At 55.1% G+C, this 20,352-nt stretch overlaps 1 protein-coding gene across 3 annotated transcripts in view; it reads left to right on the top strand.

Moving 5' to 3' along the window:
- The window catches only part of CLEC16A (C-type lectin domain containing 16A), a 208,797-nt gene that overhangs the window by 184,810 nt on the left and 3,635 nt on the right, over nucleotides 1-20,352 (top strand). For 2 of the 3 annotated variants that reach the window (XM_024744276.1, XM_024744277.1), the window contains exon 22: nucleotides 9,995-10,156. The exons of the other annotated variant lie outside the window; for it this stretch is intronic. In XM_024744276.1, the coding sequence (XP_024600044.1) occupies nucleotides 9,995-10,156 (162 nt within the window). The remainder of the gene's footprint in view (nucleotides 1-9,994; nucleotides 10,157-20,352) is intronic. 3 annotated transcript variants of the gene reach the window in all.

Genomic DNA, 20,352 nt, shown 5'->3' with positions numbered 1-20,352 from the left:
CTGAGCTGGAGAAAGGGCCACACACATGTGAGCACAGACACACACACACACACACACAGCTGTAATGGCAACTGAGAAGGGAGAGCTAGGGAAAGCCACTTGTTTGACTACACAGTACCCAGCCGACTGTGTTCCCCTCCCCTTCCTCCAGGAATCACTCCAGTGGAGGTCTTTAAGAGGGACGAATTCATATTAGGTTGAACCATAGGAAATTTCTGATTTTATTGGTCATGCTGGTTGAAATAGGGGCAATTTCATATGGTTCCACAACGCACTCAACTCTCCAGTGAAGAAATACTAACAAACAGAACACAGTCTTGTGTGTCTTGAACCCAAACATAACAGATGAGATTTTAAGAATCTAGGTGAAAGTAACAGGAGCCCCATTTTCTCATATACTGTTTTCATATAAATCCTTTAAACTCAGATATTTAAAGTTCCTTTAGAAAAGTCCTGTCTTGGGACTTCCCTGGTGGCGCAGTGGTTAAGAATCCGCCTGCCAACGCAGGGGACACGGGTTTGAGCCCTAGTCCGGGAAGATCCCACATGCCGCGGAGCAACTAAGACTGTGTGCCACAACTACTGAGCCTGAGCTCTAGAGCCTGCGAGCCACAACTACTGAAGCCCACGTGCCTAGAGCCCGTGCTCTGCAACAAGAGAAGCCACCGCAATGAGAAGCCCGCGCACCGCAAGTTAGAGGAAGCCCGCGTGCAGTGACGAAGACCCAACGTAGCCAAAAATAAATAAAAGAAAGAAAGCCCTGTCTCTGTTAACTCCTAAAACCTTCATTCCTAACAGCTAACACGAGGAACGATTCTGCTCTGTGTTGTGTTGTTTTCTCTAGCGAGCTGAGCCGTTTCTTCTGTCACATACCCCATGTGTAGAGACCCTCATAAAAATGAAAATCCCCAGTTCTTGCCTCATTGGACCCAAATTCCAGGTACCATACATGCCAGCTAAGTAGTCAGAAGAGCTAACGCCAACTGAACACTTAGACCATAGCAACTTGTTCAGTCCTCGTGGGCCCTGTGAGGTGAGCTGTTGTCACCCCCGCTTTACATGTGAGAGCCACGGGCTCGTCCTAGCAGGGAGTAAGGGGACTGCAGGGGGTCCCCAGGGTCCCGCCAGGCTGCAGGGTCTCTGCCATTCTGAACCCTGACCCATGTTGGTGAATTCCTTTATTTTTGTGCGAATTCCTCAGAGGAGGCCTGCGTGAGCACCTGGCCTCGCCTGGCCTAGTGGGTGCGCCGCTGTCGGACTTGACTCTGAACCCTGCTTCCACGCCCCCCATGTTCTTTGAACATTTGAGGGTACTTTGGCTTTTCTGGTGTGGCCCCCAACTCCATGGCTTCCAGCCCCCATCGCTGGGCATCGCTGTCATCTTACCGGGGGGCAGGGATGGGCTCTAGAGCCAGCCTCTCAAGTCAGAAACGTGGACGAGAAAGCTCTGTGTCGCCTGTAGACCCTGTGGGCTGCAGGCTGAGTCCCACACTCAGTCCCAGCCCAGTACCTCCTCTCTGGCCCCAGGGCCCAGGCAGGCTGTGCTGGGAGGTGAAAGGGCAGAGCCGAGGAAGGAGCCAGCGAGGGGAGAAATAAGACCACGGCTGCGCTTGCCGTCTTCGGCTTTGTGCGCGAGGTCACGAGGCCAATTGATTTTTTTACTGTTTCCCAGCATTGAGGAGTGGTGAGAAAAATACGAACACTGCATCCTCACAACCTGAACCACAGCCACGGGATGAATTTTCTAATGAAAGGCTGACCCGGGGTACACCCCCACCCCCACGGTCCTCATTCCAGCCGAGACTGTTGAAACGCAGGGCCCGAGTTTTGTCAGGGTGGACAGCCCTCCCCTCCAAATCTTAGATCTTTTCCCTAAAAGATGTCTCTTGAAAAGTGGACTTCTTTGAAGCACATCCATGTGAGCCTTAAATGGCTTGGGGTCATGTCCTTCAGACTCAGAAGGCACACACTTCAGGAGCTGGGCAGGGTGGCCTCGGCTGTGATGGCCCCGGTCTCAGCCTGGAGCAGAGGCCCACGTGGACAGGAGACATGCTTGGTTTGACTTGCCTGGGGCTGCCTGCTTCTTTTTTTAAAAAAGGGAGGTGAAGCGAGTTGTCGGCAATTTAAAAAATCAGGAGGTTTTACACCAAAATCCAGATATCCGGCTTCTCTTGAAGAACAGGGAGCCATGGCCACGTTCTCAGGTAGCAGCAGTCAGGAGAGGCTGCAGAGCTGCAGTTTCCAGTTTTCTCCAGTCTCCACCAGTCCCTATCATCTCCCTGACACAGGCTGAATGTCCCATGTATCATGTTTATTTTCCTGATAGAAGAGAACGGTTTGTCAGTGCCCATGTCGCAATCCAACAAGGGGAAACAGATGGCGAGTGGGGGGACTGTCTGCCTTTCACCCCTGGCCTCTCCTCTCTCACCAGTGTTAGCCGTCCAGCCCTTGGTGCTCGAGTTTGCAGCCTGTAGGCTCGAGGCTTTGAGGTTCCCCCCTGACATGTCTGTGATTTTCAAAGGTAGCTTCTGCAGAGGTTCTAGAAAAGACAGGGGACGGGAAGCCCACCCTCGATCAGGCACCGTACAGCCAGGGCAGTTCTGTTTTCATCTTGCATATAAACTAGAATTTCACTGTCGAGAAAAAAAGTTGGCAAAGTGCTGTGATGTGCTGTTATCTTTCCAGAACGAGGCCCCATCTCCAGCCAGGCAGCTGGATCTTCCGAGAAGCTGCCCTCAGGGACCTTGCCCAGGAGGGTGTAATGGGACAGGAATCTTGCACATGAACTGGGATGTCACAAGAGCTCGGTCACTCGGGACAGTGTTTCTAGAGGTCTTGGCTCCCGGGAAGCGAGAGCCAGGTGGTAACCTCAGCTTCCCCTCCCTGGAAGTTGTTCTGGTACAACTTTTCACTTTCCACCCACCTTTATTGTTGGACTCTCACTGTTTAGTTTGTGTTTTCGTGGCTTTCAGCGTTTAGTATTTTCATTATTTAATAGCCATGGCATTTGGGTTTGGGTTTTAAAATACCAGTCACCTCAAATCCTTCCTGGAAGCGGGAGGTCTGTAGGAGCGTCTGTAGGGGCAAGGCTGTGGGGTGAGGTTGGTGCCGTTCAGCGGTCACAGTCCCCAAGATGAAGTCTAAGCCGGTGGGGTTCCTTCCCCTTCAGCTCTCTAAAAGGTCCCTGTGGAATCCCCTACCTGCTCAGGTAGTTTTCACACTTTCCAGTTTTTAACCTGAAATAGTTGCGTTTCAGTCGCGTAACCAGTACCTGTTACATATAGTTACAGTGTGCAAAGCAGCACAAGCTCTGGACAGACCGAAGAGGTCAGCTGAGGCCTCCCTGCTCCTTGGAGGTTTAGGAAACCTTTGGCTCAGACCCCCAGTTCCCTTGCATGCACACGTGCGGGCCTTCCCACCCTTTACTCTCACGTGGTTCCGGCTGTTTCCAGGTCTTGGCCTTCACGTGTAGTCTCTGTGTGGCCTGGTGTGAACCCAGATGGAAACACAGTTCCTTCACTGTATCCACCCCAAAAAGTCCACTCGCACCACACAAGGAAAGAGTTGAAGGAGCATTTCCTAAAGATGTGGGGGGTCGCGGGGGTCACCTCCCCTATCTCAATTACCCCTTCTCCTCTTTCTCCTCACTCCACCTCTCCCAGATTGCCCCCAGGAAGTGCAGGGCAGCTTTCCCTACACTGGAAGCTCTGGGGGCTGGTTAGTCCCTGTCCCTACAGAGCTCAGCTCACATCCCTGCCTTAACAAAGCTTTTTCCCAATTGTCAGCTAAGATTAGGTTCAACTACATAATAGAGAAAAACCCCAAAGAGTTTTATTTCCCTCTCAGAGAGAGGAAGCCTGTATGAAGGTGGTCAGGGGCTCCACAGAGGCATCAGGGACCCAAGATCCTTCCTGCTCAGTGCTCTGCTGTCCCTAATGTGTGATCCATCCTCGTGGGCCATGACAGCTGCTGGAGTTCCAGCCATCACATTAACGTTTCAGGAAGCAGAATGGAGGAAAGCATACCTCCTTCCTTTTAAGAAGCCTTCCTAGAAATCAAACATATCACTTCTATCTCATTGGCCACAGCTTCGCCACAGGGTCGTGCCTAGCTGTCAGATTCTGTAATTGCAGATGGAGGGGAGAATGGGTATTGGGAGACAGCTCACAATATCAGAAACACTTTCCAAAACCCTCTGAACCCCAGAGGATTCCAGGTGCTAGCTGTTAAAATAATGACAGTTGTTTCCCAAAATAGCAAAGCATCTTTGCAGTCAAGTTTCTTATGCCCTTTTGGCGTATGCCTTACGTGGGCTGACGGGGCCCCAAGGCTGGACAGGGCAGGCTTCGGGAGCACAGGGGAAAGAACCCGTTAACCCCACTGGCTGCAGAAACTCTTGCCCAAGCTGGCCCTGACCTGTGTGAGCCTTAAAAGATAGGGAAGGGATCTGTGAAGACAGGAAAGAGGCAAGAGGGAATTCCAGACCAACGGAACTGCCCAGCTGAGGCCAAGAGCAAGTGGTTCTTGTCACACAGTCTGAGATGAGACCTGTCTGAGCTGCTAGAGGCAGGCGGCCCCATCTCCACCGGCAGTCCCCTCACCCCCACTGATTGGGGCAGGGTGAGGGTAGGGTTTGAGGAGGGAGCTGACAAAACGGTGCTGGAGGTTGGAACGTCCCTAAGTCCTGTGGATCTGACCAAGAATCCAAGGATACAGAGCAAGAGATTAATAACTGAAATGCTGACGAGCACCAGGCGCGTCAGGTTGGGGAGGGGAAGGAGCCAGCTCACCCCCTCCCTCCAGTCGCTGCCACACGCGAATGGGGCCCAGCGATGCCAGATCTTTCTTAAAGAAGCCAGAAATCCAGACTTGTATGCACAGTCTCCCAGTGTGTGAATGGCGGTGCCTAAAACAAGCAGACAAGCACAAACACGATGTGAGCAAAGCCAGACACATCTGCGAGCCTCTGGGCTGCGGTTGGCCGGCACTGGGCCCTGCCTGCCATGGCATCCTGCTTCTCCTGGGGAAAGCTTCGTGGGTGTTCCACCCAAAGACAATGGTGTGCCCAACGTATATTTGAGGTGCACTTTTCAGCGTCTTCTCCTTTGCCTACGTCCCAAAAAGGCTGTGGGGTTCAAGTCAAATTCAGATTTATAGGTGAAAAGAAAACTACTGGCCATTTAAGCCAGGAGACCCTCACTCACGGTACTGTGTTTCGCATAAAGACGTGAAGACTCGTGGAGAAGAGGGGGCTTGTCCCAGGTCACAAGGCCGTTTGGGCAGAGCTTCAATTCGAACTTGGGGTTCTGACTCCTAGCCGGGTGCTCCCTCTACCAGCGGACCTAAAATAGAAGGCTGACCTTTTTGTGGTATTTTTGTACTTGACAAACAACGGGGAGTTACTCACGAGTTCACCTTCCCGGAATAACTGTCAGAATGGGGCCAGAGGGCAGCAGGAAGACCCCAGCCTGACCCTGTGAAGCCCAGGGCTCCTGGAAAGTGAGGGATGCATTTCACCGTTGGCCCGCCTGCTATGGAGCTTGGCGTCTGGCCCCAGCTGTGGGGAGGTTCTTAGTGGGTCCAGGGGAGAGAGCTTTGGAGGCCAGAACAGATCCCAGGGCTGTGCTAGGGACCCAGCAGCTTCAGCCTGACCAGCTCCCAGGCGGCTCGTGTGCCTTCCTTCATCCTCCATTCTTTTTCTGGTTCAAGATACTATTTGTGGTAGGAGTCCTGGAAAATTCAGACAAGCATGAAAAAATTAAACAAACTCACCACAGCAAGCCACCTGGTTCTCCCGCGACTTCTGCTTCAATCCCTCCAATCTATTTGCTCTGCTCCCTGTACAAGGAGGGAGGCAGAGCCTAGATTTTGGTGGGTTTTTTTGTTTTTTTTTTTAACCTTTTATTTTTTTACAACAGTGGGAGCAGGTGGGACGTGCTCTTTCTAACCTTTTTTTATTTACTGTGTCTTGAGCGTTTCCCTCAGCACTTCATCTGCTTTTTTTTTTTTGCGGCACGCGGGCCTCTCACTGTGGTGGCCTCTCCCGTTGTGGAGCACAGGCTCCGGACGCGCAGGCTCAGTGGCCATGGCTCACGGGCCCAGCCGCTCCGCGGTACGTGGGACCATCCCGGACCGGGGCACGAACCCGTGTCCGCTGCATCGGCAGGTGGACTCCCAACCACTGCGCCACCAGGGAAGCCCCACTTCATCTGCTTTTACGCCAGCATGTCTAACAGCGGCCGAGGATTTGGTCAACCCGGCGTAGGAGACTCGATTTGGCTTTTCCCTGATTGGTGGATGTTCCGAGTGCCTCCACCTCCCTGTCACACACACCAGTGCTTTGAACATCTGTGGACCCACCCACGGCGCCTTCCGCAGCATCAGTCAGGTTCTAGATGGGAAATCAGCCGGCTGGTGTGAAAACCCATACGGCCTTTGATACGCATCTCACAGGCTGTTCTTGAGACATACTCGGCGACGGCCAAGAATTTTATCTGCTGGAGGAGCTCTCAGGGAGACCTGTTAGCCTGTGCGCTTGTCCCATGATCTCTGGTGCATCTGTGCGTTTGCAAGTACTTGGCAGCCTGTGTGTGTGTTTGACTCACGCCCAGAAAACCCCTCGGCACCCCCGCCAAAGCTACTTCATCGAGAACTGCCTCCCCGGGAGAAGAGCAGGGGGCCAGGTGCTTGTCTTGAGTTCTCTGCAGAGCCCTCCTGACCCCTGACATGTCAAACTGGCTCTCAAAGTGTTGTCACCTCGATTTGAGGAGGAGCCCCATGAAATTGCAAGGGGAGTCTGGGCACCGAGCTAAAAAACAAACAAACAAAAAGCTTCGCTGAGCCTTTCTGAGTCCCCATGCCGTGGAAAGAAGGGAGGTGGATTTTTAGTAGCAGCAGACAAGGGAAAGATGCATTCAGTTGCCTCTGCTCAGCTAGACCCGCAAATGGGTGGTATCAGCGGTTGGTGATTTTTTTTTTCTCTCTAACTCTTAGCACCTACAGAAGGTGCACCATATTTTTTGTCAACCTACGGCTTGACCCCTAATACGTTCTCCAAATGAAGGAACTTGAGTATCCTGACCTCAGTCTCAGCATCTCGTCTGCTACCCCACGCACTCCACCCCACATGTCTTACAGTAATAAACCAGGGCGTTAAAGTGCATGAGAGAGAAGATGTGTGTCTTTTTTTTGGGGGGGGGGTGCTGCATTGGGTCTTCGCTTGCTGCGTGTGGGCTTTTCTCTAGTTGCAGCGAGTGGGGGCTACTCTTCGTTGCGGTGCACAGGCTTCTCATTGTAGTGGCTTCTCTTTGTTTCGGAGCACAGGCTCTAGGCACACGGGCTCAGTAGTTGTGGCATACGGGCTCAATAGTTGTGGCTCACAGGCTCTAGAGCACAGGCTCAGTAGTTGTGGCACATGGGCTTAGTTGCTCTGTGGCATGTGGGGTCTTCCTGGACCAGGGATCGAACCCATGTGCCCTGCATTAGCAGGCAGATTCTTAACCACTGCACCACGAGGGAAGTCCCAAGATGTGTGTCTTAAGAGAAGGGGTGGGTGACCACCTTGGTGACTGCCACGTCATTCCTTCGTTCTGTCTGGGGCGTTTGTTGGGAATGTAACAGGGTCGGCTTAGTCTCAACTCTCTTACCACACTCTCCGGCCCCTCTGTTCACAGTTCTGATAAATAAGCAGCTCAGGGAAAACTGTCCTGACATTTTGATTTGTTAAGGAGTGATTCATTTTCAAGGCAAGTAAACAGCTTGTAAACTTGGGGGTTTACCACTTGAAGTGATTAAGAAGTAAGCAGCTATTAAGCTGGTTCTGTGGGGCTGTGGCTGCCTGCCCCCTGGGAATCTTCCTGACTGGTGTTTGGATTCGCCTTGATGTTTGCCGTGCTTAATCAGAGGCCCTGCCACCACACACACAGTATATCACATGATGCCTCTTCCTGAGAACAACAGCACGGTAATCTTGCTGTTCTCCGCCGTAAGTGGGTGCGGGGAATTTACCCACTGTGCTCCCTCCAGGCCTCGCATCTGCATGCAGTCACATTGCCTGAAACCCGGGATGGCCTGGCTGGGGGTATAAATAGACCCAGCTTTTGATCCTTAGACAAAAATAATCTTACACAAACATTAGTACAAAAGAGCTTCTCCACGGTGGCTGGGTGTGGGTTCCCCTAAGTCCTGAGGTGGGGACAGAGCATCGGGTCCCCTTGCATGCGCCGCCCCCCCAGGCCTGCCCACCAGTGGGTGGAGGGAAGGAGGCTCAGGGAAGTGGGGAGACTTGCCCAGGACCCCGCAGCTGGTAAGCGAACGGATCAGTATGGAGCCCAGGCTTTCCTGGTGCCAGAGCCAGTGCCCCCATCCTCTTCCAGGCTGTGCACACTGTTTCCATCGAGGGCCAATATTTCAGGCTTTGTGGGCCGTGCAGCCTCTCTTGCAACGGCTCAGTGCTGCCATTGTAGCTTGAAAGCATCCGCAGGCAGAATGTAAGCAAAGGGCATGGCTGTGTTCCAGTAAAACTTTATTTAACAAACAGTCAGAGGGCCATAGTTCTCCAACCCCTGCTCGACACCCCGCTGCCTTCCTGAGTTCTGAGAAAGGCGTGGTCAGGCCTGGAGAACCTGCTGGAAGAAGTGTCAGTGGGCTCTGGGCCGAGTGAGGTGCAGGCGGTGCAGATGGAGAGCGTGAGGTTTGGGGCCGGGCTGAGTGTGCTTGGGCTGGCAAGGCTTGATGTGACTGGCCAGGAGGGTTGGGGTCCCCACTCTCAGGTGGGAGGAGGACTTGCCCCCATCCCTGCCCTGACTTGGTGCAGAAACAGGCTGGGGCACAGAGCACAGCTCCTGGGGAACCAGCACAGTCTGCACAGGCTCCTGCGAGCGTCGACGAGGAGTTTGTTCCTTGGGAGCTTTCCCGTGTTCTGCGGATGAAATCAGAAGCTGCGGCCCTTTAGAAAAGCAGGCTGTACCGAGGGCAGGAGTCACGGTCTGGGAAGGCACATGCCTACCGGAGGAGGGGCTCCGGCGCGGCTCGGTCAGAAGGGCCCCCTCCCATCTTAGAGAACAGCCTGCTCCCACCGCGTGCCAAGCGCCGAGCAGGCTGGATGGGCCTGCTTGTACCCCCCTTGTTCTCCCCCTGTACCCCTGCTGCAGCGGGGTGGGGAGAGGCCGGTGACACACGGCCCACCGGCAGCTGGGAAACGACACTGGGCACGCGTCCTAGTGCTTCTGCTGGTGAAGCAGGGTTTGCCTGGGTATGCAGGTCTCCAAATTGTGAGGCTCCTCCACTCCCCCGGGCTCTTCCCGGGCTGGAAAGGCTGCAGGCCCCAGAAATGTGCGGTCCCCGTCTCCAAACCTGGAGTTGCTCTGAGGGCCAAGTGAATCTCTGTGATTGCTAGCTTTTCACCAGATCTTTCCTTCTTCCCACCAAACTCGCCACCAGACCTGCCAGGGCAGAGCAGATTCTCTGGCAGGGAGCGTTTTCAGGGTCTCCCCTCCCATCCAGTGCGGCGTTAAGAGCCCCTGGCAGAACTTGAGTATGTCAGCAAAGGTCCCGAAGTTCGGCCGTGAGGATGTCCCAAGTCCCTCTGTGAACTTCACCAGGACGCCTCTGAGCCCCGAGGCTGTGTGTCCCCGTCAAGGGCGCAGCCGGCGCGGTGCAGAGCCAGCATCAGCACCAATTTACGGCTCAGCCACGCCCCAAGCCCCCCGCACCCCGGCTATGGCGGCTGCACCCTTTCCCTTGAAACAGCTTCGCAGCGTGTCCAGGTCAGTCCCAGGCCCGGCGAGCTCAGCTGATAACGGGGAGCAGACCCAGACTCCGAAGGAGCCCGCTTTGTGTCGCTTAGCGCCACCCTCACGCGGAGGCCCCCAGCCCAGCCTTCGCGGTGGGAGCTTTCCCAGGGGGCCACACGCGCCGTCCCCGGGGAGGTGGCACCCCTCCCGCCAGGCCGCCTGTCCCTCCCGCCGGGTCACGTCCCCGCCTTGTCTTGCAGGCTTTGCCGTGGCCCAGTGCATGAACCAGCACAGCTCATCCTCCCTGTCCTCGCCGTCGCCGTCTGCCAGCGGGAGCCCCAGCGGCAGTGGGAGCGCCATTCACTGCGACTCGGGGGGCGCCCGCTCGTTGTCCAGCCCCTCGGCCGCCCAGAGCCCTGCAGGTATTGGCCACGGACACGGTGCCATGGGGGGACTTGAGGGAACCCTGCGACCCCTCCACCTGAGAGCCCTGACCCCCAGCTGCTCCTCACCACTGTGTCTGGGGACAGTGCCACTCGGGGTTTCGCATCCACTGGGACGTGGCTGTTGGCGGCGGGCGGCTGGCTTGGCTCCCCGCAGGGGAGGAATCACTCCCTTTGCAGGCTGGCCCACTGGAAGGCCTCCCCGGCGGCAGGTAGCTGAGCCTAAATTCTCCCCATTATAACCTCCGGAGTCTTAGGTGTCACGAGGAGGGGTCTCCCAGACGTGATTGTTTGAACTCTGGCGAAAGAATCGTGTCTCTGCTAATTTTTTTTTCTCCTCCATAACACACCAGTTTCTTCTTTAAATGTTTGGTGCAGTCCACTTGTCTGTGACGAGGGGGTGCATCTTGCCGTCCTTTTGAGAGTCTGTCAGGGTGGGCTAGAGTCACATCCTGCCCTCCTGTAACTGTCACAAATGTAGATGTGGCACGGAGAGACCCCATGAGCAGGGAGCCTGGAGTGAGATGTGTGCGTGGTCACCCTGTGCTTTGAGCTGCCGTGAGCCCCTCGCACGTGAGCCCCTCGCCGCAGTGCCTGAGATCCCGGGAGTGCAGATGCCGGCTTATTTCCTGAGCAACGCGGCCCCAAAATGCAGCCAGAGGAGCAGGGCCTTGAGAGCACATGACGCTTTGCACCCCGGCGGGGGACCCGTGGTTCTGGAGGGCCCCGGACATCTCTGATTTGAGAGATCACCCCATAACTCTGGTCTGCGCCCCCATTTGGGAACCCTCAGTGTCCTTTGCTGTTCCTGCAGGGTCCCATCCAGAGCCCTCACCCATGATATTTCAGAGACACCTGTGCAAACTCTTGTTAAGTGATGGATCGGTGGGTCTTGACAAAAGCGGTGCTCCAGGGCGGCAGCCACCACGGCGCCAGGAAATTGGGGGCCCCTGGCCACCGTCCACTCGGCACCAGAGACAGAGATCCCCTTGGGCTCCCGCACCTCTCTGCAGAGTTTTCAGCTTCCACTTTTCTCAGCAAAGGGTTAACCCCGCCTGGTCTCTGTGCCTGTGGCTCAGGGCACCTCTTGCCTGCAGCCCCTCCCTCCTCCTCCCACAAGCATCCATTACCTCCATCTCCGACTGACATTCATGGGGCCCCGGCAGCAAGGTGACCCTCAAGCCACCTCCCATAGACCCCCGTCCACTCGGCCCCTGCTCCCCTCCCTGCCCCAGCCCAGGGAAGATGACTGCCCTGTCTGAGCTATTTCTGAGCCCGACTTAAGGTTGGCTGTGTATCCAAGCAGCTGCTGCTGCTGTTCCCAGGCTCGTAGCTGGGAAATTCAGACAAAGCTTTCTCAGAAGCCAAGATCAGCCCTCTGCCTCCCCCTGAAGCCTGGTCTCATGCTGGCTCTGGGAACCAGCGTGCAGGGTTGTGTGTTTATGTGCTCACGTTTGTACCCGCGTCCTGCCTGCATGTGCACGGAGTTCTGTGTCTCTGTTGTGTGGACCCAAACACACACACATACTTACAATTGCATTTTGGGTGAAAGGTCTCTTCCTGGTGCCGCCGTGTATGCCTTTTTTCATTTTTAAGGAGGCACAGCCGACAGCTAAGCGAACCAATGAGCCATACACTTCTTTGCCTAAAACTGAAGCCAGCAAAGACCCACATTATCAAAATCATGCCTGGGTGTGCAGCCGTCCACCTGACTGTGGGCCCTGGGGCTCTGCACCTTGCTCACCTTGCACCTTATACTAGTTTCTTTGTTCTTGGCCTCCCTCAGCCCCTCTGTCTCTACCCCCACCATCCCCTGCTCGGTGCCAACGACATGCCTTCTCAACTCAGAAATGCAGGAGCTGTTAGCCTGGCTGTCAGGTCGATAAGTGATGGTCAGGCCCCCGGGTGTCTGCTCCTGATTGGTGTGTCCCTGGCAGGCCTGCGGAGGCAAGCGTGCAAGGCCCCATTTTTTATGCTGCCTGACAGTAAAAGCCTGGGGCCCAGCCTGCCTGTCCAAATCTCCGTAGACACTGAAATAACTCACCTCCTGATGCAGGGCCGTCCTGTTGGGCGGCTGGTGCTTCCCTCTCCACTGAGGAGCCAGCTGTTGATCCCTGGAAGGAGAGAGCATTGGTGCCCACGGGCTAGGGCGGCAGATCTCAGGAGGACCACCAGTCACTTCCTCTCAATGCCAAACTTGCAGGCCGGCCTTCAGCCACCGGGTGCATCCAGAGAACACCACGTGGGGTTTCCATGTTCCCTGTAGGGCAGGTCTACCCAGATGGTTCCAGCATCTGCCTGGTGTCCTACCGAGCCATGCTGGATGGAAGAAGAGAGGCAGGTTTTTGTTGGGACAGGTGCCCTTCTGCCCGTTCCCTGGTTGACGTCAGCCCAGGGTGGTGGCCCAGTGTTCAGGCGTCTGATTTGGAAGCCACCAGACTTTCCACCGCAGGGCCTGGCCACCACCTGCCAGAGGCAGCATCCTTGGAGGGCCAGCCGGGGCCGCAGGATGGGCCAGGGCCTCTCCTCCACAGCCCACCCAGCCTGGATGGCAAACAGCTGCAGCCCAGCCACGGAGCCACTTGTCCTCAAAGTGGTTTTGGAGCACACAGTGCAGAATCAGAAGCATTCCTGACCCTGTGTTTCCAGAGCTTCCCGGAGTCCAGGAAGTTCTTAGAGTGGAGAGCAGCCACCAGGCCCTTTGCAGCCGGAGTTAGCAAACTCCAGGGACTTCTTTGCTCTTGAAGCCACACTTTGCACGTCAGGGTTTGGTCAGGAGAGCACCTGAGAGATACCATCTACCAGGGCATGAGACAGGCCCAGTTTTCCATGTCTCTGCTCCATTGGGTCGAGACCTGGAATCGCGCAGGGATACCCGTAAAAGCCAGGGGCAACCCTCGCTCTCTCAGCCATTGATGTGGCCTGCCCCCCCACCGCCCCGCCCAGCCCTCTGGGTGTGCACCCACCACGGGGCGTCCCGGTAGGCACTGCTCCCAAAACCCACGTGTCAGGCACGGTGCTCACAAATACGTTACAGACACCCCCTTGTTGCGTCCTACCGCCCTCCCGCCTCACACTGTGCTGTTGAAAACACGGGGGCTCAGAGAGGCCACACAGCTTGGCCATGCGCTGCAGCTGGTAGCAGGGGGGCCCAGATAGGGACCCAGCCTTGGCAACCCAGAGCCCTACTCCGCCTCCTGAGACAGCCCAGCGGAGCATCGCTTCGGTTCCTAAGTCTGTCCCAGGTGCCTCCATGGGGCGTCCCTGAGACCTGGGCCCCGGTTCCGATCGCGGTTGGGGGCCGCCTACGAAGGGCGCGCATCTCTCCTCCCCACACGACGGTTGCTCTAGAGCCAGATGAAGAGCCTCAGCCCATTCACAGAGGCCCAGGTGGCTGTGCAGCCCCAGCCGGCGAAAGCAGGGCTATGCAGCTCCAGGTGGGGGAAAGCCCAGTGGTCCCCAAATCAGCAGCAAAATGGACCCCAGACGGCCGCCTCTGCCAGCCCAGATGGGTTCACCCCCAGATGAGGGTGTGAAACTGTTCTGATGCTCGGTTGTGTTTTCCGCCTCCGCCCTCTGTCCAGCCCAGGGGACCTTAGCGTTCCCTGCCTGGGGTTGAAAGAGGCCCACGCTTATCCCTAATACAGATTTCCTCAGCTTCCCATGGGGCCTCCAGTCTGAGCGCCTCAGGCCTTGTGGACACCAGGCCTGATCTCAGAAGGGTCCCTCTGAGCGTGGCCCTCCACCTGCCAGCCCCGACACCCCACCTAAGAGGCTCTTCTCTCTGCCTCTTACTACCTCGGCCTTGGTACCCCACGCCACCCGCTACTATGCACATGTCCTGGGCACAGAGGGTAGCAAAGCATGGAAGGCACAGGCTGGCAGGGGAGGACCACACAGATAAGTGTCCAGTTATAAGCTGTGAACTGGAGGCTGCGGGCGGGGCCAGAGACTCCCAGAGAAGGTGTCACTGGAGGTGAAAGCCCGAGGATGAGGGGGTGACTGAGCCAGGGCTCCCTGAAGAAGGTGGCCTTTGGGTGTCACACAATCCACCAAGGCCCAGCCCGGAAACTGCCTGGTGACAAGTTGATTCCTTTTCCCTATCTTTCTGGGATTTACCTATCAATTCCACTCTTCCACATACAGACCCAGGGGGCGGTCTGTGTTTGAGAAACAGCCCCTATGCCCATCAGGGCCGAGGCCCAAGTGGCGGCTGCAGACCCAGCGCAGGCAGAGGGACCATCACCAGAAGGGGGAAGGGACACCGCCTAGAGGCGTCACCACTTTGCCAGTCGCCCAGAGACACCCTCTGCGCTGCTTCTGACTCTCCTTCATACACCAAAGGCACATTGTAGACCCTTGTGAGTGGCTTCTCAGCAAGTACAGGCCCTCAGATCGGGGCCAAGAGACACCCCAGACAAAAAGGTCAAAACTGAATTCTGTGGTAACCAAAGGAACCAACCAGAAAGAGTTGGGGGCAAGGGGATTTTATTTTCATTGTCGATTATTTACCTGTTAAAGCTGTGCCCAACAGGGTTTACCGTCTGGTTTTAATACCTGATGCATGAGCCCACCTGTTCCCATTGTCCTTTCAAGACAGTGCCCTGAAATCCTCTAGTCTTTCCGGGGAGGGCTGGGCGCCCCACACTGTGGAAAAGTCCAGGAACCTCTTGCCTGCTCATCTGGCATAGCCAGCCTCGTGGGCCTCGGCTTGTTCCCCAGGGAGAAAATTACGGGGTTGGAATCGGCATTTTTCTTTCCTTAAACATTTTATGGTTTTGAGAAGCTAAAATTGCAGAAAACACATGGCGGGAAAGAGAAAATAGATCCAATTTTAGAACCAAATGTAGGATCAGTAGGAATACTTTAGAAACATCTTCTGGGTTATGCCTGTACACGCGCACACACACACGCGTGCGCGCACACACACACGCACACACAGCGTGGGATTCTAGTAAGAAAGCCGTCTCCTCAGCTAAGAGCTCCGTGACCTACACCAAGTTCCTCAAACAGCCACTCTGCCTCCAATCTCCAATCTGTTGCGTTTCACAGGTGTTCTGGGTGAGCCACTTTGAGGAGGATGACAGAAGATTGTTTGTTAAAAAATGAAGTCATAGGCTTCCCTGGTGGCGCAGTGGTTGAGTTGTCTGCCTGCCGATGCAGGGGACGCGGGTTCGTGCCCTGGTCCGGGAAGATCCCACATGCCGCGGAGCGGCTGGGCTCGTGAGCCATGGCCACTGAGCCTGCGCGTCTGGAGCCTGTGCTCCGCAACGGGAGAGGCCACAGCAGTGAGAGGCCCGCCTACCACACACACACAAAAAAAAGTCAGACTAAAGGCCAGGCTGCTCTTTCCAGCATCCATTTTCAGACCCAGGGAGTTCTGAGCTGGGGCCACTCTGACTCTCCCCTAAGGGTTTATAGAAAGAAGGAAGAGCTTGGTTCCTGGTGGCCCCTGTGCTGGGAGCCTGACACGGGCCTTCCGTCCCCCATCCTCACCTGCTCCCTGAGACGGTTGTCTGAAAGTATGACCTTCACCCCAGAGCACCATCCCATTTGGGCCACCTGAGCACCAGACAGCCCAGGACCGACCTGCGTGTTACTGAACCCGGGCACCATGGTCAGGTGGGACTTTTAAGGACAAAACCCCAAGCCAAACGTGTTCTCTTTTCTCCCCAGTTTTATCCATGATGTTAATTTTTTTTATTGCAGTAAAATACACGTAACATCAAATGTGCCATTTTAACCATTTTTCAGCCTACAGTTCAGTCCATTCGCCTTGCTGTGCTCCGTGGCACTGATCTTAAGCTCTGCTGTAATCCCGATTGTGTCTCAGAGGTGGCGGTTCCTCCCCAGGGAGATGCTCCTAACGTTTTTGTTGCAGCCGCTTGGCATCTGCCCTCAGATCTTGCTGCCGTGGTTCAGTCTTGGTTTCAAAGGTGCGGATCACCAGAGTGTGGCCAGGAGAGTGTCACCTCGTGGCTGGGGAGGGGGTGACTAGGGAGGGGGTCACGGGAGGCTCTCCCAGAGCCACACTGGTGGCTTCGGTGGCTGCCACTGAGAGCCCTCGGCCTCATCAGTTGGGGTCAGAAATCTGCTTGTTTCCCTATAACTGCTCTGGCTCCGATCCCCCAACCACACACCCTTCCCTCCTCAGACTGTCCCATGGATGCAGGGTTTTCATCTTCACCGACAGGCAGTTCTGTTCCTCCGCCCCCGAGGGTGCTCACCGAGACCAAGTGTCGCCGATGACCCCAAGAATTTGCTTCCCGACAGGACTGACCTCCGCCGTCTTTACCCGTCTTTGAGTCCCACAAGCGGATGATCTGGTTCTTAGCTGTCCCAACACCGCCTCATCGTGGGGGGCGGAATGGGGGTGTCCTACCTGCATGGGGGCAGCATCAACAGCACCCGCTGGGTCAGGCCCCCCTGCCTCACGCTCTCGTCGATGCTTCGCGTCCATCGCTGCTCTGTGTCCCCTCTCCATGTCACCTTCTCCGTCCCGTTGTTAAAGGCTTTCTATGATCTGTCGCTGTGTTTCCCTCTAGTCAGGAGTGGCAGGAAAGGACGCCGGCGAGTGTTCAGCCTGTCGGAGGCCGACAGTCACGGCGGCCACTGGGTTTAGTGCTTCGATCGGCAGCTGTCACGGCACCTCTGGCACGGTCACTGCAGGCAGGTCTCCTCCGGTAGCCTCCTCGGCCCGCGACGCCCCTGCACGCTGCATTTCCACACCAGCAGGCTCCCAGGACGCCAGGCGAAGGCACGGGGAGCCCGGGCCACCAACCCGAGCCATTTGCTCAGCTCCAGTCCCTTTCTGGCCTCATCCCGCCTGAGGACCAAACCCCCGGCCCTTCACCCCTGTGTCAGCTCCTCCGAGGCAGCCCTGGGCAGCCTGGAAACGCTGTCCTCCGCACCAGGCTCGGTGCAGGCCCTGAGCTAGGGGGGTTCTCCAGCCCCATCCCCACAGGGCCCCCCCAGTTTAGGCCACAAGGGTTGGGCAGTAGAATTTGCAAAAAGCCACAAAGAAGTCAACTAGTTGCTTTTTTTCTTTTCCTTTTCCCTTTATCCCCCAGCCTTGCTCAAAGCTAAGTGGTAGATTCCATCACGTTCCAGCCAGAGGCCAAGTCATTTCACTTGTAAGCGCACTGGCAGATGTGACTCCATCATCTCCCCTTCTTGCGTTTAGAGCTCCAAATAGTGGCCGCGGGTGGGCCGTGGTCACTGCCACCCTCCCGCGATGCTTCTCGTAAGGTTTCCCACCTGTGCCCTCCCGCTGGGCAGCTGCACTTGCCAGGCAGGAGCCTTTGCCTTCTCTTGTGTTTAAAAGCTGCTTCCTCTGAGCTTTGCCCTCCAACTTGCTGTGCTGCACTGTCCTTTTCTTCCCCGTGTCTCTCAGTCCCACCTCCCCTGGCCTGAGTACATCCAATCCTCATTTTTATTGGAAACTGTCACTCACTCACCAGGGGTCAGCTGAGCCCCTGCCCTAGAGCCACAGATCAGCTTCCGAGGGTGCCGGCCAGGGACTCAGGGGACCCGCTGCCTTGGTGTCAACTTGGGGCAGCACCGTGGGGAGGCCGAGCATCCCTCACGGGAACCTGGACGTTGGGCTTTCCCGCTCCAGCCTCCACTCGTTTCCTGGGTCAGGCCCCAACCTGTGCCCTCAGAGCTCGGAAACACCAGCAGGTGAGCAAGGCCAGAGGGTCAGCGGTGGCCGCTGTGGGTTGACCATACACTGACCATAAACTGTGTCCTCGCTAGGTAATTTTCCCCCCGTGAGAACTTGGCAGAGTTCTTGGTTTTTTTCTGCCTCTTGAATGCATACATTTGTAGCTAACATTCAGGAAGCAGTTCTTGGTTTAAAAATAGGTAGGTAGGGGGCTTCCCTGGTGGCGCAGTGGTTAAGAATCCGCCTGCCAATGCAGGGGACACGGGTTCCAGCCCTGGTCCGGGAAGATCCCACATGCCGCGGAGCAGTTAAGCCCGTGCACCACAACTACTGAGCCTGCGCTCTAGAGCCCGCGCTCCGCAATAGGAGACAACGCAGTAATGAGAAGTCTGCACACCACAACGAAGAGTGGACCCTGCTCGCCACAACTAGAGAAAGCCCCCGCGCAGTAACGATGACCCAACACAGCCAAAAATAAAAAAATTTAATAGGTAGGTAGGTAGATAGATAAATAGGTAGAAAGAACAGTGTAAGAGGAGGTTATTTTTCCTATTAAAAAAAAAAATAGGAAGAGTCTGTTTTTCAGGGGAAAAACCAACCCTTTTAATAAAATTGTTGGTTCTTTTCCTAAAGAAGGAACCAGTTTTGTGTGTGTGGCATCGTTCGCTGGTTTATTTGTTTTCTAATATATTTGATAGCAACTTTCCCACACACTTGATCATTCTTATCACCAGAAACCCCATTAGGGATCAGGGAAAGAGGTTTGTTGGCCCTTTTGAGTATCTGCGTGTAAATGCAGACCTGAGCAAAGAGGGAATTCTCACAGAGAAGTCTGGAGAAAACGTGAAAGAAATGCTCTGGAGCTCTGTCTCCAGGTGGCACAAAAGTGCCCTTGGAGAATCAGTCATTTCTAAACTGCCTCGTCAGCAGCTAAGCTGACACGTGGGTCCTTATGTACGTAAGTTCCTGGACACGCTTGTTTGAAGCAAGGTGAGCCTGTACTCAGAGCCCCACGTTCAGATTGCGACGGGTCACAACCTGAGCCCAGGCCTTGAAACCAGCCTGTCACCACAAGGCATCCTGAGTGGAGCAAATTCATTGAAATTCAGAGAAACCAGAAAGTGTGTGGGGTGTTTACTCAGCATTTGTGGGCTGAGATCACACCTCAAATCATTTTTTCCACTAGTGCTCATCCGTGTCCCACTGCCACCCTCTCAGAGCGAGGACAGACCCAAAGCCCCATGCAGTGGTTTTCTCTGGGCCTTATTTCTCTTTAAAAAAAAAAAGAAAGAAAGAACAAAAAGAAGAAAAAAGGCCTTGTGAAGAAGTGACCTGGGGCCTTTCTGAGCTCACCGTGCCCGGGAGTCCTGTGGGAAGCTACGACGTGTCCTTTGGGAGACTTGATCTGTTGCTTGAGTTTCCTCTCCATGCTGGGGATCCTCTTTCTCTCCTTCCTCCCATTCTGTATGCCCTTCGGTTTTATTTTGCTCTTGGTTTTTCCATTCTTTTGCTCTGTGTTCAATTTGCGGTTCTGTTTTGTTTTGGCTTAACTTAAGAAAAAACAAAAAAAATACAACTGATTTAAGTGGAATCACATTGAACCGAAAAATGTCTGCCATCATCCCAGGGCCCAGAGTGCTTTCAGATTCATTGTCCACACAGTGTCCTCAGCACCTTTTTGGCCCCAAGATCTGTAACAGAGGAGATTTGCTTTCCAAGCGAGATGCCCACGGCCTTCGTACCCATGTTTTCAAATCACTGGCGCATAAAGTCCTGGAAGATGTTTCCCACGAGGAACCCCAGTGGCAGCTGGTATCTCTGTCCAAGCCAGCTCGTCTTTGGAAAGCAAATAGGCCACTTGTCTGTAATCTAATCACGGATTTTGAAAAGCACCAAAAAATGAAATTGCCGCTCCTAAAATAACTGCATTGGGCCACTCCTCCCTTGTGACGTGGTTTCTCTCCGTGGCCCCTGGGGGAGACCCTCGGGATAAGAATGGCCTGAGCGATCACAGCCCCTTTCTGGGTGCTAACTCAGCACTTAGAGGAGGACCAGGCGACAAAACCACAGTCCGAGGTTTTGTTTCAGCTTTGCAAAGCTGAAAAATTGTATAGAATTCCTTTTTTTTTTTTTTTTTTTAATACTGCAGTGAGTTCCCTCTTGGGGAAATGTTACCAAATATAGACTCTGGGAATGGCCTGAGGTGATAAGCACACCCAAGCCTGTTCTCTACCTAAATGCATATTTATCATCAGGGCGGTGGTTCACACACAGAGCCTGTCTGGGCTGTTTCCTGGCACCAGGAACTGGGCTTCTGGAACCCACTCATTGGTTCTGCACAAGCCCCTAATGTGTCCCTTGCATCACAAGTCAGAGTAACCATGGGCCCTGACAGGTTTCCCCCAGACCTAGGTAGGGCTGGATTTGCCAGCTTCTGTGTCCCCAGGAGGAAGTGGAGACAAGCTATTCCCCCAGCACATCATCCCCCAACCAGCCCTCCCTGGGCCTTTGT

This window comes from Neophocaena asiaeorientalis, unplaced genomic scaffold (genome assembly GCF_003031525.2).
Source record: "Neophocaena asiaeorientalis asiaeorientalis breed wild unplaced genomic scaffold, Neophocaena_asiaeorientalis_V1.1 scaffold91, whole genome shotgun sequence".
Taxonomy (NCBI): domain Eukaryota; kingdom Metazoa; phylum Chordata; class Mammalia; order Artiodactyla; family Phocoenidae; genus Neophocaena; species Neophocaena asiaeorientalis.
The sequence above is the reverse complement of the archived record's forward strand: the minus strand, read 5'-3'. Positions and strand labels throughout refer to the sequence as shown.